General features: G+C 40.9%; 1 protein-coding gene across 1 annotated transcript in view; it reads left to right on the top strand.

Annotated features, from left to right (window-relative positions):
- The window catches only part of SLC39A9 (solute carrier family 39 member 9), a 58,596-nt gene extending 36,011 nt beyond the window's left edge, over positions 1-22,585 (top strand). The window contains exons 3-6 of the mRNA XM_031668971.1: positions 4,817-5,014; positions 13,763-13,866; positions 15,597-15,749; positions 18,579-22,585. Coding sequence (XP_031524831.1) covers positions 4,817-5,014; positions 13,763-13,866; positions 15,597-15,749; positions 18,579-18,809 — 686 coding nt within the window. The 3' untranslated portion in view covers positions 18,810-22,585. The remainder of the gene's footprint in view (positions 1-4,816; positions 5,015-13,762; positions 13,867-15,596; positions 15,750-18,578) is intronic.
- Positions 22,586-26,034: the final 3,449 nt, after the last annotated feature.

Here is a 26,034-nt window from a genome sequence, read left to right as displayed (position 1 = left end):
AACTTGGGCTTCTGTCAAAGGAAAGTAAGAGCAGAAAAGGCAGAACAGCATAACCAGGTTTCCCCCTATACACTTCAGACCACTGGAGTCCCTTTTTCTATTTGCTCTGGCTGGAAAGATGGGGTTTTAACTGCCTTTGTTGCTACCATGCAGTTCTGCAACTGGGTTTGCTGCAACCTCTGCCTCCCAGAAAAAGAGGAGGTAAAGAAAAAAAGGGGAGACTTTCCTGTACTTCACTACATCTTAGCAGCCTCTTTTCCTGGTCCTCTGGCCAGAAGGACAGGATCTCTCTAGAAGTTTTTGCTGCTTTCCGTTCACTTGCTGTTGTTTACGTTTTGTAGTCCTGAAGTAGCTGTTTTTTGGTGTGTTTTGTTCAGTTTTTGTTGTAATCAGTGGGTGATCGACGTCAAAATGCACTTACTCTAACATGGCCAGCATCAGATGTCTCCAACATTCCTTTTAAAATTTAAAATGTTAATACCCCTGTTAAAGAAATTTTTTGTTGTTTTTTTGAGACAGAGGCTCACTCTGTCACCCAGGCTGGAGTGCAGTGGCACGATCTCAGCTCACTGCACCCTCCACCTCCCAGGTTCAAGCAATTCTCTGCCTCAGCCTCCTGAATAGCTGGGATTATAGGCACCTGCCACCATGCCCGGCTAATTTTTGTATTTTTAGTAGAGATGGGGTTTCACCATCTTGGCCAGGCTGGTCTTGAACTCCTCATGTCGTGATCCACCCACCTCAACCTCCCAAAGTGCTGAGAAGAGTAACCCAAAACAAATGTGTGAGGTAACCTACCTAACCATGATATTACCTTTCAGCTAAGCTGTCTCCAAATATTTTACATCTTCATACTGATGAGTTTAGACATATCATTGTAATTTTGTTTTTGCTGCTGTACTCTCTCTTTTCTTACCCTCTTCCCTTACTCCTTTTTTGTTGTTGTTGTTTTTTTAGACAGCGTTTTGCTCTTGTCATTCAAACTGGAGTGCAGTGACACCACCTTGGCTCACTGCAACCTCCACCTCCTGGGTTGAAGTGATTCTCCTGCCTCAACCTCCCTAGTAGCTGGGATTTCAGGCACCTGCCACCATGCATAACTAATTTTTGTATTTTTAGCAGAGACAGGGTTTTGCCATGTTGGCCAGGCTGGTCTTGAATGCCTGACCTTAGGTGATCTGCCTGCCTTGGCCGCCCAAAGTGCTGGGATTACAGGCATGAGCCACCACGCCCAGCCCCCCTCTTTCTTTATTGTAGACCAAACCAACTTTTCTTCATACTTCAAGAAAGAAGTTTGTATACATGTTACTACAGCCTATGGTTTCATTCTTCTGTGGACCTTATAATTATGATAATATATTGTTTTCAGAACTCAGTATATCATGTTAACTAAGTGCTCTGATGCTTTAATAAGCATTATTAAATACTAATTAATGTAAAAAGGAACCTCTTACTCATATGTAATTATAGCTCTAAAATCACTGGAATTAGATGATTATCAGCTTTCATGTGAAAAAAAAAACTATAGAAACAAATTTTAAGAACTTCAAAGATTATTGGGTAATGCAGCAGTTTACTGTGGAGCCAAAATCTGAAAACATCTCAAAATTCTTTGGACTGTTAGAATTGGTGCTTTTAGGAAGGTAGACTATTGGGTCAAAGATGAAAATATAAATGTGATGTATTGTCAAAACTGCTCTTGTCAGACATGGCTCAATATAGATTATCTCATTCATTTTTATCTCTTCTGTAGGAATGCCATGTGTCAGATTCTTTATAGAGGTATGATTATCTGTGGCTTTGTCTATCACTTTACTCTACATTTAAATAAAATGTAGGGGGCCCTAGCCAGAACAATCAGGCAGACAAAGAAGATAGAAGGCGTTCAGATTGGAAAGGAAGAAGTAAAATTGTCTCTGTTTTCAGATGAGATGATCTTATACATAAAAATACCTAAGGACTCCATCAAAAAATTATTAGAACTAATAAACAAATGCAGTGAAGTTGCAGGATACAAAACCAGCATACAAGTATCAGTTGCATTTTTATACACTAACAATGAACTATTTGAAAAAGGAACTATGAAAACAATTTCATTCAAAATAGCATCAGAAAATAAAATAAAATAAAATACTTGGGCATAAATTTAACCACGGAGGTAAAAGATCTATGTGCTGAAAACTATAAAACATTGATTAAAGAAATTGAAGAAGATATAAGTAAGGTATTCTGTGTTCATGAATTGAAAGAATTAACATTGTTAAAATATCCATGCTACCCAAAGTGATCTACAGATTTAATGCAATCCCTATCATAATTCCAGTGGCATTTGCTATGGTTTGGGCATTTGTCCCCTCCACATCTCGTGTTGAAACGTGATCCCAGTGTTGGAGGCGGGGCCTGGCGCGAGGTGTTTGGGTCAGGAGGGTGGATCCCTCATGCACATACTGGTGTGTCCCCTTGCTAATGAGTTCTCTCTATAATTTAACTGGAGAACTAGTTGTTTAAAAGAGCATGGCACCCCTCCCCTCTCTCGTCTTGTGACATGTGACTCCTTTTCCCCTTCTACAATGATCGGAAGCTTCCTGAGATCCTCAGATTCATGCTTCTTGGACAGCCTGCAGAACTGTAAGCCAAATAAACCTTAATAGAAAGAACGATCCTAAAAATTCATATGCAACCACAAAAGGCCCTGAAGCCTGGGTAATTTATAAAGGTCGTTAAAGAGGTTTAATTGGCTCACAGTTCAGCATGGCTGGGGAGGCCTCAGGAAACTTAAAATCATGGCAGAAAGCCAAGGGAAAGCAAGGCACCTTCTTCACAAGGTGGTGGGAAGGAAAAGTGCTGAGTGAAGAGGGGAAGGGCCCCTTAAAAACCATCAGATCTCGCAAGAACTCACCATGTAGCACACCTGTAAACCCAGCTACTCGGGAGGCTGAAGCATGAGAACCACTTGAACCCTGGAGGCACAGGATTGCAGTGAGCTGAGATCATGCCACTGCACTCCAACCTGGGTATAGAGCGAGACTCTGTCTCAAAAAGAAAAGAATAGTGTCAGGCATGGTGGCTTAAGCCTGTAATCCCAGCGCTTTGGGAGGTCAAGGTGGGCGGATCACTCGAGCTCAGGAGTTTGAGACCAGCCTGGGCAACATGGCAAAACTCCATCTCCACAAAAAAAATATAAAAATTAGCAGGATTTGGTAGCTCACATCTGTAGTCCAGCTTCTCAGGAGACCGAGGCAGGAGGATGACTTGAGTCCAGGGAATGGAGGTTACTGTGAGCTGAGATTGCACTACTGTACTCTAGCCTGGGTGAAAGGGCCATAGGCTGTCTCAAAAAGAGAGAGAGAGAGAGAAAGAAAGAAACAGGAGAGTGCGTTGTAACTGTTGTAAGGTTGGATATTATTTTGTGAAACTGTTTTGTTTTGTTTTGTTTGTTTTATTTTTTTGAGACAGAGTCTCGCTGTGTTGCCAGGCTGGAGGGCAGTGACGTGATCTCGGCTCACTGCAACCTCCGACTCCCTGGTTCAAGCGATTCTTTTGCCTCAGCCTCTTGAGTAGCTGGGATTATAGGCATGTGCCACCATGCCCAGCTAATTTTTGTATTTTTAGTAGAGATGGGGTTTCACCATGTTGGCATTGATCTCCTGACCTCGTGATCTGCCTGCCTTGGCCTCCCAAAGTGCTGCGATTACAGGCATGAGCCATTGCACCTGGCCTGTTTTGTTTTTAAGAGAGAGGGTCTCTAGGCTGGGCACGGTGGCTCATACTTGTAATCCCACCACTTTGGGAGGTCGAGGTGGGAGGATCATCTGAGCCCCAGATTTCAAGACCAGCCTAGGCAACATGGGGAGACCCCATTTCTACAAAAAAATTTTCAGATTAGCTGGTTATGGTGGTACTTGCCTGTGGTTTCCCAGTTACTTGGGAGGCTGAGGTAGGAGAATTGCTTGAGCCCGGGAGGTGGAGGGTACAGTGAGCTATAATTTGCACCACTGTTTCACTCCAGCCTGGGTGAAAGATGAGACCTTGTCTCAATTTTTTAAAAAAGGGTTAAACTGCTTAATCTGATTATAAATTATAAATATCTAGTATGTTATTCTCTATTCATGAAATATAGCAAAGGTAAGCATTTTGGCCTTGAAGCATTATGTTTTAAGTGACAAATATGTTACTGTAAACTGGGATTATCAACTGGCCAAGTATCATTTACTGCAATTCAGAGTCTCCCAACCTCCATATTTCTAGAACTGAATTTAGACTGAAGGATGTGCCTCTTAAACTGCTCTGCCCTTTTGGTTTCTTGCTGGCAATTGTCTGCTGATATTTGATAAAGCTAAAAATTTTCTACTCAATTTGTTCCTTATTTGAAATTTTTATATCAACCTAGGTATAAACTAGATGAATTTGATTGCAATTATTTTCATTGTTACTGCTCTTCATTTACCTATTTTCATCAGAATAAAACAGTGTATTTTCTGGTGAGATTGGCGTGAATTTCTCAGAGGAATATTTGGGGATGGTGTCCCTTTGGGAATATGATTGCTTTCTTGCATGGTGATTTGCTTCCACTTCCCAGGTTTTGAGAATAATAGGCAGTCAGAAGGTCTGCATGCCAAAGGCAGAAGACATTTGGGAATTTTTTCATCATGAACTTTAAGTTGAAGGAGTTAATGATTGGCTGGATTACAATATAGAAAGTGGATGTCTTTACAGTAAAGTAAGTAGAGCTTGAAATACAAAGAATAGAAACTCCTACGTGAAAATGTTTTTAGGGGAAAAACATATTTTCTCTTTATGGTTTATTCTGCTCTAGGAAAACACCACCAAGCGAGTGAAACACATGATGTGATTGCATCAGACAAAGCAGCAGAAAAATCAGTTGTCCATGAACATGAGCACAGCCACGACCACACACAGCTGCATGCCTATATTGGTGTTTCCCTCGTACTGGGCTTCGTTTTCATGTTGCTGGTGGACCAGATTGGTAACTCCCATGTGCATCCTACTGACGGTGAGTGGCTCCAAGGCTTTCTGGGCAGTGCAATACATTTGCAGTTTAGAAAGTTAAAAGTGATCAAATATTTTAGTCTGTATCAGTGGCCGTATTTAGTGCTAAAACTCTTGTCTTCCTTGGGTTCTACTGAACATTTAACTAAGTGGGGAGAGCTAGTGAGTTGTGGCATGTGGCACAAATAAGTGTTTATTGGTTTATTACTTTGCTTGTCTTAAAGCTGCCACATTTGGTTGAGAGTCTAGGGCAGAAGTTCTTAACTTAGTTTTTTGCTATGGAGCCCTTAGGAAGTCTAAAGACTGTGGACCTTTTATTGGAATATTGTTTTTAAATGTATAAAACATAGTACATAGAATCACAGAGAAAACCACCTATGTTGAAATACAGTTACTAAAACAACAGAACAAATTTGTGATATAGTAATGTATATCTTTATCAGTGCATTAAATAATGAGATAATACATTTAAATCCTAAACAAGTTAGAGTTGAATTTTATTTTCTAGGACATTAGTATGCTAGCTATTACATAATAATATGCTTGGCTTAAGAACATTAAATTATGAGGTAGTCTGTAACAAGGCAACATGTATGTCAAGTTAAACATCTAGTTGATTTTGAGTTTTTGTTTTGTTGGTTATTGGTGTAGAAAATCTTGGATTTACAAAGGTATTTTCTTACAAATGTACCTAAACGCATTTGTAGCTTGCTTTTTAAGGAATCATAAGCTTCTCGAAAGGACAGCTAGAATTCCCCAAGACTTTTCAAATTTAACTCCAGTCATAGTTACTATTTTGTTTTAAGATCAATGAATTCATCTTTGGCTAGGTCAACATTTTTTGTACGATTTATATTAATAAAGGATTCTGATACATGATACACATTGATCCCATGGTGATAGAAATAAATTTGAGAGTTATAAAACTTCTCCAAGGATTGATTTGTAGACATCTTTTTTTCAGATATGTCAGCAGGGAATTTTGCAGATAGGAAATATTGGAAAGTGACATAAATATCTTGGTCCCCGGTGGGAGAGCACTGTGACTGTCGCTGTTTGGTGGCTGAGTGGCTGTTAGATGCAGAGCTACTTGATCGTTGTCCAGCTCTGCCACATGAGCATCTGCAGACAGGAAAGCTGTAGTCATGCAGCATGGCAGCAGTTCTCTAAGTCCTTAAAGTAGTGATGAGTGAAAACGATAATTTAAAGATAATCTACAACCGTAAAATAACCTGATTAGTCTGATTTCTACTGGGCAGTAAAAATAGTGCTGATACTGCTTATGGTTTATTGTCTACATTCATAACTAAAGGAAATGCAGGGCCAGTTGCAGTGACTCACCTGTAATCCTAGCACTTTGGGAGGCCAGGACGGGCGGATCCTTTTGAGTTCAGGAGTTTGAGACCAGCCTGGGCAACATGGCAAAACCCCATCTCTACAAAAAATACAAAAATTAGCTGAGCACAGTGGTGCGCACCTGTAGTCCCCACTACTAGGGGGACTGAGGCGGGAGGAATGTTTAAGCCCAGGAGGTTGAGGCTACAGTGAGCCGAGGTCACGCCACTGTACTCCAGCCTGGGTGACAAAGTGAGACCCTGTCTCAAAAATAATAATGATAATAAAAGTAAAGGAAATGTGGCCAGGCGTGGTGGCTCATGCCTATAATCCCAGGACTTTGAGAGGCTGAGGGGGAAGGATCACTTGAGGTCAGGAGTTCAAGACCAGCCTGGGAGACGTGGTGAGACCCCATCTCTACAAAAAATAAAAAATTCACCAGGTGTGGTGGCACACACCTGTAATTCTAGCTACTAGGGAAGCTGAGACAGGAGAATTGCTTGAACCTGGGAGGTGGAGGTTGCAGTGAGCCAAGATTGTGCCGTTGCACTCCATCCTGGGAGACAAGAACGAAACTCCATCTCAAAAAAAAAAAAAAAAAAAGAAAGAAAATGGGAATCCATGAGCCCACCTGATATATCATATATCTGTTATATAATATATTAGAATTAATAATATAATTAACAATACATATATAATATATGTATATATAATTATATTATATATTATAATATATATGTGTATATATAATTATATTATATATTAATTATATTATATTTATATATATATATTATATATATGGGGAAAGAGAGAGCACGCATTTGCTTATAGTAGAATGCTTAATGCCAATTGTTAAATGTAGAAAGAGTGCTGGAGTTGGAAAAATTGCTCACTTTTGCAACCCTCAGTAAAGGTTGACTCAGGTACACATCATCAATGAATATTAAATGTAGGGGGCAAATTTTTATTTCCTTATTGGGTTCAAGGGGAAAGAAGTAGCTAAATGAAGAAATCAGGTGATACCTTGATTGGATAGTCAAAATTAAGGTCACAAGCATTCTGCTTTTGATACAGCCAAGTAAGCTCTCAGATCAGCCTCCTTACAGGTAACTAAAAACACTGGACAGAATTCAAAAAACCACAAGCTAAAGACAGTGGAGAGCGACCCAAAGCAAGCAAATTCTGGAGGGGAGTCAGCACTTGGAACAGGGTGCTTTTCGTATTTTTACTGCTTTTAGTAGTCAGCACCCTGTGGACAGCTAAAGCTCTGATAGAAAACTCAATCTTTCTAGACTGAAGAACCAGAGGACAGAGTTCAGGAGTTTCAATGGTTACAGCACTGAAAATAAGGGAGAATCCTAGAAAGAAGAGAAACTCACCCCCAAATTCTGTATATGAACTGCCTCGGTCTCTAGCTGACCCTGAACCATGCTTTCATGGGCAAACTCCAGGTAACTCAACTGAAGATAATTATGAACTAAACTGGGCTGGCTGCAGTGGCTCATGCCTGTAATCCCAGGACTTTGGGAGGCCAAGGTGGGTGAATGGGTTAAGCCCAGGAGTTTGAGACCAGCCTGGTCAACATGGCAAGACGTTTTTTCTACAACAAATACAAAAATTAGCTGGGTGTGGCAACCTGCGTTTGTAGTCCCAGCCACTTAGGAGACTAAGGTGGGAGGGTAGCTTGAGCCCAGGACAGGGAGGTTGCAGTGAGCCAACGAGCCAAGATTGTGCCACCGCACTCCAGACTGGGCAACAGAGGGACGCCCTGTCTCAAAAAACAAAAACCAAACAAAACACACACACACACACACACACACACACACGCACACACACAAAATTAAACTGAAAATTGAGCAGCAACCCAAAAGGACAGTTTGCAGTTTTAATCCAACCAAATTACTTAAAGCAAAACAAACAAAAAGGTCACTCTTTGGAGGAATATAACAAAGTCTGACTATCCACGAGATAATGTTGGCAATGTCCAGGATATAATTCAAAATTAACACCACCAGTGAGCAGCAGATGTACATCCTGCACCTCTAGATGTGATACCTGAGAAGCATCATCACCTTTATAACAGTTCATCCAGGAACCCATAGTCTAAGGACCTACACACAAAAGTTTTTTATTACTAAAAAAACAAGAAAGAAAGAGAATATGTTTTCCAAAAATGGCAATGTCATAAAAGTCAAAGGGAGAGAAAATGTTCCAGATGAAAAGAGACTAAAGAGTTACAACACAGTGAAATGTGTGATTCTCTACCAGAGCCTTCCTGGAAAGGAAACATGCCCTGAAGTAAGTACTTATTGAGCAGTTGACAAAATTACAATATGCAAGAAAATTAGAAAAAGTGTCAATGTTGATAACTGTACTGTGATTATGTAAGAAAGTATCTTTTCTCTTAGAAAATACACATTGAAGTATCTGGGGATAAAGGGTTTTTGATGTGTGTGTGCTACTTACTTTTAAATGTTACAGAAAAAGAATGTGTGTGTGTACAGAGAGCGTGAGTATAAATGATGAAGCAAATGGGGCAAAATGTTAGTCATTAGGTCCATCTGAGAAAAGGATGTATGAATTTTTTATAACTATTCTTGCAACTTTACCGAAGGTTTAAAATTATTTCCAAATTAGGGTTTAAACAAATTATGGGATTGAGCTTAAAACAAAACAAAATAATTTTGGTCTAGAAGGGTTTTTAATCTCCTTGTATTTACTATGTGTTAATATTTTTTTCCATAGAGTTATATTTTTTAATAAAATCTTACCTTGGAAAGTTGATGTGGGAATAAGTGGTTTTATTCACATGCCTTATTCCAAACAGCAGATGAGAAGCACCGTTGGGTGGTATTGGACTCTGGCTGCATTACATAGTTGGCCACACCGGGCTCCAAGACATTTTTCTTGTGATTCTTGCCAGTTTCAATTTAAAGTAGGCTGGGCGTGGTGTCTCACGCCTGTAATCCCAAGCGATTTGAGAGGCCAAGATGGGAAGATTGCTTCAGCCCAGGAGTTTGAGACCAGCCTGGACAACAAAGCAAGACCCCGTCTCTACAAAAATCTTAAAAATTAGCTGGGCACGGTGGCATGTGCCTGTAATCCCAGTTATTTGGGAAGCTGAGATGGGAGGATTGCTTGAGCCCAAGAATTCAGAACTGCAGTGAGCTATGATTGTGCCACTGTACTTCAGCCTGGGTGACAGAGGAAGACCCTGTGTCTTAAAAAAAGAGAGAGAGAGGCTGGGCGCGGTGGCTCAAGCCTGTAATCCCAGCACTTTGGGAGGCCGAGACGGGCGGATCACGAGGTCAGGAGATCGAGACCATCCTGGGTAACATGGTGAAACCCTGTCTCTACTAAAAAATACAAAAAACTAGCTGGGCGAGGTGGCGGGCTCCTGTAGTCCCAGCTGCTTGGGAGGCTGAGGCAGGAGAATGGCATAAACCCGGGAGGCGGAGCTTGCCGTGAGCAGAGATCCGGCCACTGCACTCCAGCCTGGGCGACAGAGTGAGACTCCATCTCAAAAAAAAAAAAAAAGAGAGAGAGAGAGAGAGAAAGAGAAACAAGGATGGTCGAATTTCACACTTGTGAACCTATAGTTGAGGGAGTTGTAAGTTTCTCCTACCTGACCTTATTCATGGTCAGGACAGTGTTGTGAGTTCAAGAACAGACAGTAACTGCAGAAGGTAATGACCTTTTCTGTTTTCTGATCCTGGGAAGGGGTGAGTGGCTCTAGTTTCCCTCTGACATCCTGGTTTTGTGTGTGTGTGTATGTGTGTGTGTACATATGTGAATGTTTGCTTATGCGAGAAAGGAAGGGGACTGGGCACAGTGGCTCACACCTGTAATCCCAGCACTGGGAGGCCAAGGCGGGTGGATCATGAGGTCTGGAGTTTGAGACCAGCCTGGCCAACATGGTGAAACTTTGTCTGTACTAAAAATACAAAAAAAAAAAAAAATTAGCTGGGCGTGGTGGCGGGTGCCTGTAATCCCAGCTACTTGGGAGGCTGAGGCAAGGAGAATCACCTGAACCTGGGAGGCAGAGGTTGCAGTGAGCCAAGATCGCACCACTGCACTCCAGCGCAGGTGACAATGCAAGATTCCGTCTCAAAAAAAAAAGAAGGAAGGAAGGAAGAAAGATATCCTGAGCCATCTGTACTTTCTCAGAATCCTTGATCTGCCAAAGAGAAATGTGGAAAATAATGAAATGGTCACTTCACTTCTATGTGTTTCGAAACATGTATGTAAATGTAAACATGTTAAATATGTAAAATAAAATTTTTCCTCCTCACTAAGTTGAAAGAAATTTCCATTTAACAAATGATTTTTTAAAAAAAAAACCTGATTCTAAAGATATATATGGTGATTGGCGGGCCAGGCACAATGGCGCAGGCCTGTAATTCCAGCACTTTGGGAAGCCAAAGTGGGAAGATGACTTGAGGTCAGGAGTTTGAGACCAGCCTGGACAACACAGCGAGACCCATCTCTACAAAAAAGTACTTTAAAAATTAGCCAGGCATAGTGGCACTTGCCTGTAGTCACAGCTACTCAGGTGACTGAGGTGGGAGGGAGAATCACTTCATTTCGAGGCTGCAGTGAGCTGTGATCACACCATGTCACTCCAGCCTGGGCAACAGAGCAAGACTCTGTCTCTAAAAAAGTAAAATGTATGGGCCCAGTAGTGCCCTGTAATCCTATACAGAGAATTAAATGTAGCTTGTGTTCCTTTATCCTTCTTTCTGTTTTATCTCTGAAGTCATTGTTTTTGCTGGCTTTCATGTGTGATGACCTGGTTTTACCTATTTTCTGCAGAGTTTTATGGATTATAAAATGTCAATGAAAGTATATTTATTAAATTTATGCTAAGTGACCGTCTTTATAGGTTTATAAAAGCTTTCTAATTTTAAAGCCTCTAATTGTTTAAGATCCTAAGGGTAACTGGACGATAAGGCTTTGTATAAAGAAAAGGCCAGAGCCAGCTTGCACACAGTGTAATTTGACTGTTCCTTCCAGTTCAGGGTAACATTGAGCTGTTTGCTGGCTCAGAGTGATTAGGGTCTTTAGCTTCCCTTCTTTGCAGTGTTTTAATAAGAAAATATCATTTATTAATAAGAGGTAATATGTCACTTTACTTGTGTACTTTTTCCATTGTAAACCCCTTCCTTTTGTGTGCTGGACTCCTAAGAAGATTAAATCCCCTATAACTTACTTGACTGATGTTCATCTGTCATTTTACCTGGCATTCTGATGTCTGCATCTTTTAACTTTACTTATTTATATGTTTCCTATCATAGCACTAACATCTTTATTTAATACACACAAATACTTTTCTCACTCTTCAGCAAGGATTTATTAAGTAACTATTGGGTGCCTAGTGCTGTGCTACATTCTGTCAGACATGTTAAAGGAAAAGAGAGGTAGAAAAATTAATGCTTTAGCATTTATAGTCCATCTGGGGATATAAAACATTTAGGTGAAAATGGCTTTCTATATCTGAGGTGGTAATATAGAAGAACCTTTGAAGTAGCGTGTGGAGACTGCCCGCATAGATCACTAGGTCTAGGCAAGGGGAGAGTTGCTTTGAGCTGGAATCAGTTTTTTAAATTTATTTTTTATTTTTATTTTGAATTTGTCTTGAGACAAGGTCTTGCTCTGTCACCAGGCTGGAGTCCAGTGGCATGAGCATAACATGTTGCAGCCTTAAACTCCTAGGCACAAGTGATCCTTCTGCCTTAACCTCCTAGATACCTGGGACTACAGGCATGCACCACCACACTTGGCTAAATTTTAAAAATTTTGTAGAGATAGGGTCTTGTGATTTTGCCCAGGCTGGTCTCAAACTCCTGGCCTCAAGAGATCCTCCTACCTCAACTTCCCAAGCTGCTGAGATTACAGGTGTAAGCCACCATGCTTAGTCTTCAATTTTTTATTCTTTCTTGAGGTTCTGTAGTTAGACTTTGAATGATGTCCAAGTTTTGGGTTAACAAGCTGGTAAGTTCAGTATGTGCCAAGAATTACAGGTGAGGAGACTTGGGGAAAGGAGAATAAGAATGTTTTGTTTGATAGTGTTAAGCAAACTGGTTTAACTAGACTGGACATTGAGAAATAAGTTGGAACTAGTTGATAAAGGGCTTAAGAACCTACCTAATATAGCAGTTTGCCCTGAATTTGAAAAGCAGCAGATTCTTAACTGGTAACTGACACATCAGAAAGGTGGTGGGTTTTTTTGTTTGTTTGTTTTTGAGACGGAGTTTCACGCTTGTTGCCAAGGCTGGAGGGCAATGGCATGATCTCGGCTCATTGCAACCTCTGCCTCCTGGGTTCAAGCAGTTCTCCTGCCTCAGCCTCCCAAGTAGCTGAGATTACAGGCTCCTGCCACCACACTCAGCTAATTTTTGTAGTTTTTAGTAGAAACGGGGTTTCACCATGTTGGTCAGGCTGGTCTCAAACTCCTGACCTCAGGTGATCCACCCGCCTCAGCCTCCTAAAGTGCTGGGATTACAGGTGTGAGCCACTGCGCCCGGCCAAGGATGGTGTTTTCAAAAGATGAGTCTGACACAGATGTGTAGGATGAATTATATTAGGGAAAAATGAGAGTAGAGAACCTGTTGCTAATTTAGGTTTGAGTGATGAAAATTTAGGTTAGGGTGATGGCAATACAAATGTGACAGATGTTAGAATGAAGATAAAGTTGCAGGATGCCAGGAAAGAGATAGATAATGACAGTTAGAGAGGTCTGGAAATAAATGATCAGAGGCCATAGAGCACTTGCCTTGGAATAGTAGAGGAAGAGGATTAAGGAATAGGAGGAAGTTGGGGCCGTTGGGGGTTACACATTTCAGTGATTTTTCTGTTAAGGTAAGGCTGAGTCAGATGAAGAGTTCCCTCTTAGCCACCTCTTCAGGACAGGGAAATCTTCTAAGGGTTTGAAGCAGAAAGAAAAAAGATAGTGGCTCAGTGCGGTGGCTCACGCCTATAATCTCAACACTTTGGGAGGGTGAGGCGGGCAGATCATTGGAGGTCAGGAGTTCGAGACCAGCCTGACCAACGTTAGTGAAACCCTGTCTCTACTAAAAATACAAAAAATTAGCTGGGCATGGTGGTGCCTGCCTGTAATCCCAGCTACTGGGGAGGCTGAGGCAGGAGAATCACTGGAGATGATTCAGGAGGTGGAAGTTGCAGTGAGCTGTGATCAAGCCACTGTACTCCATCCAGCCTGGGTGACAGAGTGAGACTCCATCTTGAAAAAAAAAAAGAAAAAAAAAATTAGAAAAAAGATAGCAGTGAGGAAAATAATAATCTACTTTAAGAGCTTTCACTTTCTGTTCTGGAGGTGAAATTCTTTCACCTCTAGACCAGTGTTTGAATAGTTTCTGTCTCACATAGCTTAACGCTGTCTTTCTCATTTTCACTTTAGATCCAGAAGCAGCAAGATCTAGCAATTCCAAAATCACCACCACGCTGGGTCTGGTTGTCCATGCTGCAGGTAGGGTTGGATTGCAGTGGAACTTCTTTGTTTTCTAAACACTAAGGTCACACAGGGGAGAGACCTAGTGTTTATATTTCAGGGACTGTCCTCATTGAATGCTCTTGGACTGGCCTTTGAGGAAAGCATTTCTTAATGAAGTCCTCTGACACAAGCACAAGCCTGGTGTGCTCAGTGTCACGGGTTTGCAAGCTAAGAATGGTGTCTATACTTTTTAATGGTTAAAAAAAAAAAAAAAAAAAGAGGAACATACTGTAGCACTTGAGAATTATATAATTCAAATTAAGGAAGTTTTATTGGAACACAGCCTTGCCCATGTTATTTGTGTATTATCTGTGACAATGAATTCGATTAGGGAAAAATGAGAGTAGGGAACCTATTGCTAATTTAGGTTTGTTTGAGTGATGAAAATTTAGATTAGGGTGATGGCAGTAAAAAATGGAGAAAGGCAAATGTGACTGATGTTAGAATGAAGATAAAGTTGCAGGAAGCTGAGGAAGAGATAGACAATTTGACAATTATCCATCCCTTTGTTTTTGTGCAACAGTGGCAGAATTGAACAGTTGCAAGAGACCAAATAACTGCAAAGCCTGAAATATTTACTGTCTAGCTCTTAAGAAAAAGTTTGCTCTTTTCATTCTTGGCTCTAGAATGTCATCTGTAAAAGAGCCGTGGCACTTTTGTCCTGAACAGCTCTGTTACCTGTTTATACACAAAGCACTGTTTAAGCAGAAGTGGTATGCAGTGGAATGCAGAGGTCTCAGCATGGCTGACAGGGTACACCTTAGAATCACTCAACCACTAAACTGCTATTGTTGTCCTAGTTAATAGTATATTCTGTTTCCTAGTTGGCAAAGAAAGGCTGATGGTGAAAGCTGTGGTAGCAGCAGTGTCTACCTGGCCCTTTCTAAGTGTAATATTCTTTTCTAACAAATTTCATTCATTCAACCAACGTTTACTCATTATGTAGTAATCATCTATATAGAGTTCTAGTCATACTTAATATTTCTCATGGTTGTTGTCTTTTTCTTTCATTATTTCATTCTTCCTTTCTTCCTTTTCTTTTTCCTATTCGTTTTGGAGAATTGAATAAATTTGTTCATAGCTTCTTGTTCCCATTTTCTTAAGCATTTATTTGAGGGGTTTCTTTTTTTGTGTGTAGTCATATACACAAACTGTCAAATTCTCCTCAGACTTTTATATTTCATAGTAATAATTTTTGTTCAAAAGTATTTTTCTTTTCTTGACTGTTTCTTTTTTTTACTATCCAAGAAACACACAAATAGGATCTTTTGTTGGCTTAGAACGTTAATTCCTAAGAGGCATAGCTCAGCATTGGTACTCTGCCTGGTTTTGTTTTTTGGTTTTTTTGTGGGTTTTTTGTTTTTTGTTTTTGCGATGGAGTTTTGCTCTTGTCACCCTGGCTGGAGTGCGATGGCATGATCTCGGCTCACTGCAACCTCCGCCTCTTGGGTTCAAGTGATTCTCCTGTCTCAGCCTTCCAAGTAGCTGGGATTACAGGTGCCCACCACCACACATTTTTGTATTTTTAGTAGAAACGGGATTTCACCATGTTGGCCAGGCTGGTCTCGAACTCCTGACCTTAAGTGATCCGCCCACCTCGACCTCCCAAGGTGCTAGGATTACAGGCGTGAGCCACTGTGCCTGGCCTTTTGTGAGTTTTTCTTTGTATGAGAACTCATAGTCAAATGGCATATACTTCTTGATATAGAACCAATCCATACTTCTAGAGTGATAATAAGAGATGATTTTTTATTTCCAGGCACCAGCTGCTTTTGGTCTGGTTTCCTTCTTGATGCATGCTGGCTTAGAGCGGAATCGAATCAGAAAGCACTTGCTGGTCTTTTCACTGGCCGCACCAGTTATGTCCATGGTGACATACTTAGGACTGAGTAAGGTAAGCTAATCTATTCCCAGCTATCTAAACAAGTGTCTTGTGATCTCTTAGAACTTATGGTTTCTTGGATTGAATTTTCCAATACATTACTCTCTCAAACTAAAGATAAAATTAGGAGTAAAAACTGTACAGGGTAAATATCTTAATTCCAATTTGTCCTCTTTGTAAATTTAGCATTTCCTTATTCATTTGGTTTGAAAACTTCTTCCCTGTTAATCAATTCCAAGAATATTAGCATAAATATGATAGCCCTTCAATATTTAAAATAGTGTAACTTAACCAGCCATGCTAGTTTCATTTGACAGATATCTAATAAGTCAAATCTGTCCATATTTAATGTGAGGTAGACACATGAAGCATGAGTAACAAGCGATGTAGCAGCTTTGAGAAGAGCAGCAGCTGGGCAGAGATTGCTGTCAAAAGTTTAAAAAACTGACATTGATTACTGAAGTGATAGAGTAATCTGTTAAAGGGAACAACATACTGCTCACTGAAAGAAGAGAAGGCTCTTCAGGTAAATGGAAAGGGTTTTTATAACACACTGTTAGCAACCAAGATCATCAAACCCTTGCTTAACAGGAACTTAGCCATTCTTGGTCTCATTTTTCACATGTTCCTCTTCTCCCAGCTCTCATGTCCCCAGATAGCAACTGTACAGTACTTTCTATTGAATACTTTGTACTGAACATAGCTTCAGACCTGAGGTAACATGTGCTCTTCCGTCTCCAAGCTGGACCTTTCCATGCCTTATAATCCTGTCTGGGCTGTAGTTCTTAGCAACAACCCTCCACATTTTACCCAAATGTCAACTGGCAGGCAACTAGAGGAAAATCTTAGAAACAAGCTGACTCAGGGCTAGTTGATGGGAACTGCTTTCCCCAACGCCCTCTCTAAAGGTCATTGATTCTTCTGAGTGTCAGTCAATTCAGTATTTGGCAGTAAAACCCATATTAATAGGAACATGTGAAAAATGAGATAAAAAATGGCTAACTTCCTGTTAAGCAAGGGTTTGTTGATCTTAGTTGCTAACAGTGTGTTATAAAAACCCTTTCCACTGGGCACGGTGGCTCACGCCTATAATCCCAGCGCTTTGGGAGGCCGAGGCGGGTGGATCACGAGGTCAGGAGATCGAGACCATCCTGGCTAACACAGTGAAAGCCCGTCTCTACTAAAAACACAAAAAATGAGCCAGGCATGGTGGCGGGTGCCTATAGTCCCAGCTATTGGGAGACTGAGGCAGGAGAATGGCATGAACCCGGGAGGCAGAGCTTGCAGTGAGCTGAGATTGCGCCACTGCACTCCAGCCTGGGCGACAGAGCAAGACTCCGTCTCAAAAACAACAACAACAACAACAATAAAAACAAACCCTTTCCATTTACCTGAAGAGCCTTCTCTTCTTTCAGTGAGCAGTATGTTGTTCCCTTTAACAGATTACTCAATTACTTCAATAATTAATGTCAGTTTTTTTAACTTTTGACAGGAAGATACTGATAATTCTGGAGACATGGAGTTACTTGCTGCATCTATGGCGTGTCCTTTTCTTAAAATTTTAATTAATTGTCTTAGTCTATAGGTCTACTTTTTTAATAGAAAAGGTTGAAATTAGTTTTATAAAGATTAGCTTATGAGATACACATATATGTGTGTGTGTGTGTGTGTGTGTGTATATATATATATATTTTTTTTTTTTTTTTGAGATGGAGTCTTGCCCTGTCACCCAGGTTGGAGTGCAGTGGCGCAGTCTTGGCTCACTGCAACCTCTGCCTCCCAAGTTCAGACGATTCTCCTGCCCCAGCTTCCTGAGTAGCTGGGATTACAGGCGCCTGCCACCACACCCAGCTAATTTTTGTATTTTTAGTAGAGGCGGGGTTTCACCATGTTTGCCAGGCTGGTTTCGAACTCCTGACCTCATGATCCGCCCACCTCGGCCTCCCAAAGTGCTGGGATTACAGGCATGAGCCACTGCGCCCGGCCACTTATGAGATATTTCTAAGCTCTATGAGGGCAACTACTGCATCTGGATTACCACTGTATCTCAAGCACCTGGTACAGAGCCTGGTGCATAGATGATGCTTGTTAAATATTAGTAGAATAAATACATTCATGTCTGAAATTTAATATCTGCAATAATATGTTGTCGATTCTATCTCAAGAATAATACAAGCCAAACCTGTTGAACCAGCACTTAAAGTTCGTTTTATAAAGCAATCGTGAGCCAGGAGCAGTGGCACACATCTATAGTCTCAGCTACTTGGGAAGCTGAGACAGGAGGATTGCTTGAGCCTGGGAGCTCCAGGCTGTCATGTATTATGATTGTGCCTGTGAATAGCCACTCAACTCCAGCCTGGGCAACATAGCGAGACCTCATCTCTAAAGACAGATACGATTGATGAATGGATGGATAGAATGATGGAACTGTGGTGAATATAGTTAATAATAGCGTGTGGTACATTTCAAAATTGCTAAGAGTAAATTTCAGATGTTCTCACCACAAAAAATGATAAATATTTGAGATAACAGATGTTAGTTTTATTTAATTATTCCACATTCATGAATCATAATGTCACTTTATACCCTATAAATATGTATAATTATGAATTGTTGATTTACAATACATTTTTTAAAAAATCAATGCATACATCACTGATATTCTTAAACCCTTATTTGGAAGCTTCCCATGAAGAGCTTAAAATTGCTCTGTTCTCTAGATGTCCCCAGTGTCCTAGACAGCACCAGTTAAGAATAGTGAGTGCTTTTTAATTGGGACTTCTTCCTGACCCTGAATTTTACTTGACTTAGTTTTTCCTCTTTCTCTCTTCTAATCCACAGAGCAGTAAAGAAGCCCTTTCCGAGGTGAACGCCACGGGAATGGCCATGCTTTTCTCTGCCGGGACGTTTCTTTACGTTGCCACAGTACATGTGCTCCCTGAGGTGGGCGGAATAGGGCACAGCCACAAGCCTGATGCCACGGGAGGGAGAGGCCTCAGCCGCCTGGAGGTGGCAGCCCTGGTTCTGGGTTGCCTCATCCCCCTCATCCTGTCAGTAGGACACCAGCATTAAATGTTCAAGGTCCAGCCTCGGTCCAGGGCCGTTTGCCATCCAGTGAGAACAGCCGGCGTGTGACAGCTACTCACTTCCTCAGTCTCTTGTCTCGCCTTGCGCATCTCCACATGTATTCCTAGAGTCCAGAGGGAGGTGAGGTTAAAACCTGAGTAATGGAAAAGCTTTTGGAGTAGAAACACATTGCAGTTAGCTATAGACATCCCATTGTGTTATCTTTTAAAAGGCCCCTGACATTTTGAGTTTTAGTGTTTCTCTTAACCCTATTCTCAGGGAAGATGGAATTTAGTTTTAAGGAAAAGAGGAGAACTTCATACTCACAATGAAATAGTAATGAAAATACAGTGTTCTGTAATTTAGCTATGTCTCTGTCTTCTTAGTTTAGAGGTTCTGCCACTTTATTCATTGATTTTTAACATGGTTCCCACCATGTAAGACTGGTGCTTTAGCATCTATGCCACATGCCTTGATGGAAGGTCATAGCACCCACTCACTTAGATGCTAAAGGTGATTATGGTTAATTTGGGATTAGGGTCAGGAAAATTACAGCAAGATACATTGAAAGCTCACTTTATACTCAAAAGAGATGTCCACTGAAAGGGGATGTCTAGAGGGGCTTAAACAGCTCCTTTGGCACGTGCCTCTCTGAATCCAGCCTGCCATTCCATCAAATGGAGCAGGAGAGGTGGGAGCAGCTTCTAAAGAGGCGACTGGTGTTTTGTAGCATTCCTTTTCAAGTGCTCCTTTGCAGGATACCTGTCTCCACATTCTTAGAGAGGAGCCAAGTTCTAGTAGCTTCAGTTCTAGGCTTTCCTTCAAGAACAGTCAGATCACAAAGTATCTTTGGAAATTAAGGGATATTAAATTTTAAGTGATTTTTGGATGGTTATTGATATCTTTGTAGTAGCCTTTTTTAAAAGACTACCAAAATGTATGTTTGTCCTTTTTTTTTTTTTGGTATTACTCTTAGCAGATCAGCAATCCCTCTAGGGACCTAAATACTAGGTCAGGTTAGGGGACACTGTGTCTTCTCACATAACCACCTGTAGCAAGATGGATCATAAATGAGAAGTGTTTGCCTATTGATTTAAAGCTCATTGGAATCATGTCTCTTGTCTCTTCGTCTTTTCCATGCTTTTCTCCTAACTTTTCCCTCTAGCCTTTCCTCCCCACAATTTGCTGCTTACTGCTGGTGTTAATATTTGTGTGAGGACAACCACTTCTCGAACTGTTATAATGAAGATAATAATATCTTTATTCTTTATCCCCTTCAAAGAAGTTAACTTTGTGTCAAATGCCGCTTTGTTAAGCCCTTCAAATACCACCTCCTCATGTGTGAATTGACACAATCACTAATATTCTGGTAATTTAAACAATTGAGATAGCAAAAGTGTTTAACAAACTAGGATAATTTTTTTTCATATTTGCCAAAATTTGTGTAAACCCTGTCTTGTCAAATAAGTGTATAATATTGTATTATTAATTTATTTTTACTTTCTGTACCATTTCAAAACACATTACACTAAGGGGGAACCAAGACTAGTTTCTTCAGGACAGTGGACGTAGTAGTTTGTAAAAACGTTTTTTATGACGCATAAGCCAGCATGCCTATGATTTATTTCCTTCGTGAATTTGTCCCTGGATCAGCAGCTGTGGAAATAAAGCTTGTGAGCCCTCTGCTGGCCACAGTGAGGAAAGTAGCACAAATAGGATACAGTTATATGTAGTCACTGGCAACAATTGCATACAATTTTACCACGAAGAGAAGGTATAGTATGGAAAGTCCAAATGACTTCCTTGATTGGATGTTAACAGATGACTTGTGAGAGACTTGAGGTTTCATCTGGTCCTTCAGAACTCTGTGGTTGCCTAGATTCTCTCTGGAAACTGACTTTGTCAAATAAATAGCAGATTGTAGTGTCTGGTTTGGTTTGGACAGTAGTGCTTTCTATCATATTGTTGTGTGCAGTGGTCAGTAATTTGTTCTACTGGCCAAAGCCTCTTTCAGCAGTGCCTTGCCATCATGCTTAAAAGTTTGGCTAGTATATCTTGCTGGATGGAGCCTTGAACTCTGGCAAGCATTGAACCATCTGACTTCCAAATTTGCCTTCCCCTCTGGACCTCACTATTAACAAGCAAACCTTTCAGGGCCCTCTTAGCTCTCAGAAGCTATGTATGGGCTTTCCCAGATTTTAAAGCTGCTGCCTTGAGAACTACTCATTTCTCTCCTGGTCAGCAGGCAGAAATAGCCATACTAATCTCATAGGGCTCAAATGCATCTTCAGGCAGCAGGGAACCAAGCAGCATGGCACAGGCCTTCTTCACTGGAGGAAGAGCTTGCTGATGTGGTGGGCAGTGTTCCAGGAGAGGCCGTGTCCGTGTTTACTTCTTGGCACATTTCAGTTCCATTTTCCTCTTATTTAAAACTGCCTCTTTAGATGTGGATGCCTTAATGCTGTAACACATTTGAAAACATTGGCAATACTTAAGTTGCTGCTGTGATTACAGATGGAATTATTGGCTACCAAAGAGATGCAATTGATGATGAAAAGTATGATTCTTCCTTCCATATAACCAAAGTTAATCTTAATTGCAATTTGACTCCCTTTCCTTGGTAGGGATAGACTTTCTTCAGATTCCAAGTACTCTTAAATGGCAAATTAAGTTAAAGAATACTACTGCTCCATTCCCCTCACTTATTCTCCAGTTGATTGCTTGTCAGTTCTCATTTCACGAAAGCAGTGACGTTCCAGGTTTGATTCAGTTTTCCTGTGCGCACTGTTGCCAAATTTTTTTTTTTTTAGCAAAGATTCTGCACTGGAACATAGATAGTTGGAAACAGTACCACCTACAGAGGCTATGTGTTTTCTCTTTCTCCCCCCTTTCACCTCTTTCTTTCCCAATTCAAAACAGCCAAGTGAGCCCTGTTCTGGTATTTTGAATCATTAGAAAAAAGAAAGGGAGTGGCTGTTTTGAGTTGTCCTTTCTTTGCAGAAAGGAGAAAATGTGATTGTGTTTTTTTACCAGCCTACTTCTAAGTGTCACTGCCTGGTTTTTCTCTTTTTCAAGGATTAGAAGTAAGAGGACACACCAGCATCGGAGTGTATTAAGCCCCTGAAACACATGGTAGCTAGGGACTGAACACGGGAACTGTATGACAGCAGCACAAACCCCCAAAGAACCTTCCTGCCTTGTGGGCCCCTGAGCCCCTTGGGAGACTGAGAATAATGACCAGATTCATCCAGAACTGCTGCAATGTTAAGTGAAAATCCTCTGTAGTTGTTCAACAGAGGAACCTTCCTTGCATTAGAAAATTTCTGCTCAATACAGAATGGTCCACATCACCCAAAGTGCGCTGTTGGAGATGCTGTGAAATTAAAACCAGTGATGTAACCTCTTTGTACCTGAGACATCTAGATTCACCTCAGGAGACCTGAAGGAAATGTGTGACTTGTGGGAAAGAACTAGACAACCATTTAGGAATTCTCTAGATATACTCAGCCTAACCCAGTGGCTTAACACAAGGAGACTGGCTTTGATCTTTTTTTCTTGTGGTATCTTCCAGCAAGTTAGAAGTCTCATGGGATAAGACTTCAGTTCCCCAGGTTCAGTAGCTGGAACAGCGATTTTAAATGTCCCTTTTTCTGGATCCCTTGTAAACATGAAATCATTCCATGGATGGCTGCCTTATAATTTTGTCTCTTTCCACTTTAATTGTGAATGGTTAAAAAAAATGCTGTTTTCTGATATTAAATTTTTATTAGTGCATACCTTAATCTGAGTGGCTCATTACTTATCCTGTTGGCAGTTTGTTTGATGACCAGAATTGACCTATATTTGAACATCAGAAAAGGGAATGAAAGGTTGTGATGGGCGGTAGAAAGATCTACCTACCACAGGCATATCCTTTAGGGAAGGGAGGGAGAAAGGAGAGAGGGGAAATTAAGGACTTGATACACCAGTCTGCCCTGAAAGACACAAATGCATTGATAATTTTTTTTGCCTTGCTGTTGTTAGCAAATATTATTTATTAAGGTAGCTCTCTTTACTCTCAGAAAAGAGAAACAGGTAACAGATCCAAACCACAGTGGATTCATTTCAAAGGGCGGAGTTGTTATATGAGTAGGTAGATGCTATGAACAACTGACCCTGGAAATTAAAGAGATTTGATTAGAAGTGTGACTTGTGATTTTGGTAAATGTTTTTCTCCCTCTGTGGACTTGTTTAGTCATTAGATTTCATTAAATACTGGTCCACTTTGTGCTGGTTTCCTATATGTATCACCTATGTAGCTAGTTACCAAGATTGTGCTCACGCCTGTAATCCCAGCACTTTGGGAGGCCGAAGCTGACAGATCACCTGAAGTCAGGAGTTTGAGACCACCCTGACCAGCATGGTGAAACCCCATCTCTACTAAAAATACAGAAATTAGCCAGGTGTGGTAGGGGGTACCTGTAAATCCCAGCTACTCGGGAGGCTTCCCTGAGATCAAAACACACACACACCTGCAATACACACCTGGGCTTAGCCAAAATAGCCACCAATCCTTTTCTGTTTAGTGTCATTTTTATTTTATTTTTTTCTTGCTCACATTATCTTTTTTTAATCTGGGTGCTGGTTACAGGGTTATACCAGGTGAAAAAGCAGTGAACATGATTTGTGCTTTTTACCTTATGTAATAGCTCAATAAAAAGTCTTTAAAAATCAATGTCACCAGTTGTGATGGTTCACGCCTGTTATCCCAGCACTTTGAGCAACTGAGGTGGGAGGATTGCTTGAGCCCAGGAGTTTGCAACCAGCCTGGGCAACATAGTGAGACCCCCATCTCTACAAAAAAAATTTTTTTAATTAGCTGGATGTGGTGATGCGCACCTGTGGTCCCAGCTACTTGGGAAGCTGAAGTGGGAGGATTACTTGACCCCAGGAGGTTGAGGCTGCAGTGAACTGTGATCGCACCACTGCACTCCAGCCTGGGCAACAGAAGTAAGCAAGACCCTGTCTCAAAAAAAAAAAGTCACTAATATTTAAAAAAAAAAAATTGTGTTCTAAATGAAATAATCAAATCCAGTGCATGAACCTGGATTGGAGGTTCCTTTTTGATTGAACCAGATCAGAAATTTGAAAGTTCAAAAAACATGTTGGGGATGACAGCTGCACAGTTCTGTGAACCTACCAAAAACTCTTGAATTGTACATTTAACAAATGGGAACTCAACATTAAGGGCACGTTCCTCCACAAAACTGCCCTCAGACACCAGCAGCAAGTTCAGGGGTCCCCAGGCCATCCTTACTTCTAACTAGCTGGCTGCAAATTTGGAGTTTCCCACAGCCTCTCTCTGCTCAGTAATTTGCTAGAACAACTCACAGAACTCCAGAAAAAGCTATGTTACGATTGCAGTTCTATTATAGCAAAAAGGACAAACCAGAAACAAGAGGTGCCTGGGGCAAAGTCTGGGAGGGTTCCAAATGTGAAGCTTCCCTCATTCTCAGGGACACATTGCCCTCCCAGTGTCAAAGCATGACAATACTCTGACCAGGGACCTCTCCTGAGCTTTGGTATCAAGAGTTTTTATTGAGGTTTCGTTATTTAGGCATGATTGAATCACTGGCTATGTGGTTGAACTCACCCTCTAGCCCCCTTTTCCTTCCTGGAAGTTGGACTGGTATCACATGACTCAAAAGCCCCAACTCTAACTACATGGTTGGCTTTTCCGTGTGGCCAGCTCTCAGCCTAAGTCTCTTGCAAACAAACTATCCAGGGGTCCTCCATGAGTCACTGTGTTAGCAGAAACTATCAAGTGGGATCCCAGGGGTCTACCATGAATAATGAATACTCCTATCACTCAGGAAATTCCAAAGGATTAGGGGTTACTTCCCAGAAACCAAAGACAAAGGCTGCCTAATTCTTTACTACACAGATGGTCAGAGCTGGACACTTTTAAGATGAAACCTGGCCAGGTGTGGTGGTTCATGCCTGTAATCCCAGCACTTTGGGAGGCCGAGGTGGGTGGATCACTTGAGGCCAGGAGTTCAAGACCAGCTTGGCCAACATGGCAAATCTCTGTCTCTACTAAAAATACAAAAATTGGCCAGGAGTGGTGGTACACGCCTGTAATCCCAGCTACTCGGGTGGCTGAGGCCCAGGAGGCAGAGTTTGCGGTGAGCTGAGATCGCACCACTGCACTCTAGCCTGGGTGACAGAACGAGATTCTGTCTGGGGAAAAAAAAAAAAAAAGTGAAACCTGAACCAAGACTTGAAAGAAGTGAGCCAAGTAGATACCTGGGAGGAGAATATTCCAGGCACAGCAAATAGCTAGAGCACAGGTCCTAACATTAGAGCTTACTTGGCTTGTTCAAGAAAAAGCAAAAAGACAAGTGCAGCTGGAATGGAGTGAGGAAAGAATAGTTGAAAAGGAAGACACGTGGAGGGCCTAATTAAACGGACAAAGTCTCAATGCAAGCACTGACAGATAGTGGAATGAAAGAGTCCAGCAGTAAGAAGCGGAATTATTTAGGAATCTAAAATATGGCTAAAGATGACTTAAGGAAAAAAGAAAAAGCCACAGCATAGAAAAACACAATGGTAAAGGTTGGAAATGTTAAGAAAAGCAATCAGATTAAATGCTAGGTTTATACCATATATGCAGTAAATGGTAGCTAGACAAAATAGTGAAATGGTAAAAGAAAAAAAATGGATAAAATGGCAGTCAGTGTAAAGTGATACTACATTTCTAAAGGGCATATCAAGAGTTTGAATTTATTTATGCTTTTTATCCCAGGTCTTCCACCTTTGGAATTGATTATAAGCAATTACATGCCTAGAAATGTTTATGGGAAATGTATTTTTAATAGCATAAAATTGGAATTAGCCTAAATATACAATCATATATATCATTGAGATTATGCCAGCAGAGGAAAAAATATGATGTAATCTTATGTGACTGAAAGGCGGAACAAAATTTTGTTTATAGTTAGAAATATTTACCTGTGTTAATATACTCTAGTAAAAATACATAAATTGAGTGACAAGGACTTTCAGTTATGAGTAACTTATTTTCTTGTTACTAAATGGCATATATTTGTGATTATGCCGCTTTGTAACTTTTTTTTTTTTTTTAGAGACAGGGTCGCCCAGGCTGGGTTGCAGTGGTGGGATCACAGCTCACTGGAACCTCGAACTACTGGGCTCAAGCAACCCTCCCATGCCTCAGCCTCAGCCTGTAGTC

The sequence above is a fragment of the Papio anubis genome, chromosome 7, assembly GCF_008728515.1.
Source record: "Papio anubis isolate 15944 chromosome 7, Panubis1.0, whole genome shotgun sequence".
NCBI classification, from domain to species: Eukaryota; Metazoa; Chordata; class Mammalia; order Primates; family Cercopithecidae; genus Papio; species Papio anubis.
Note: the sequence above shows the minus strand (reverse complement) of the source record. Positions and strands in the feature narration are given on the sequence as shown.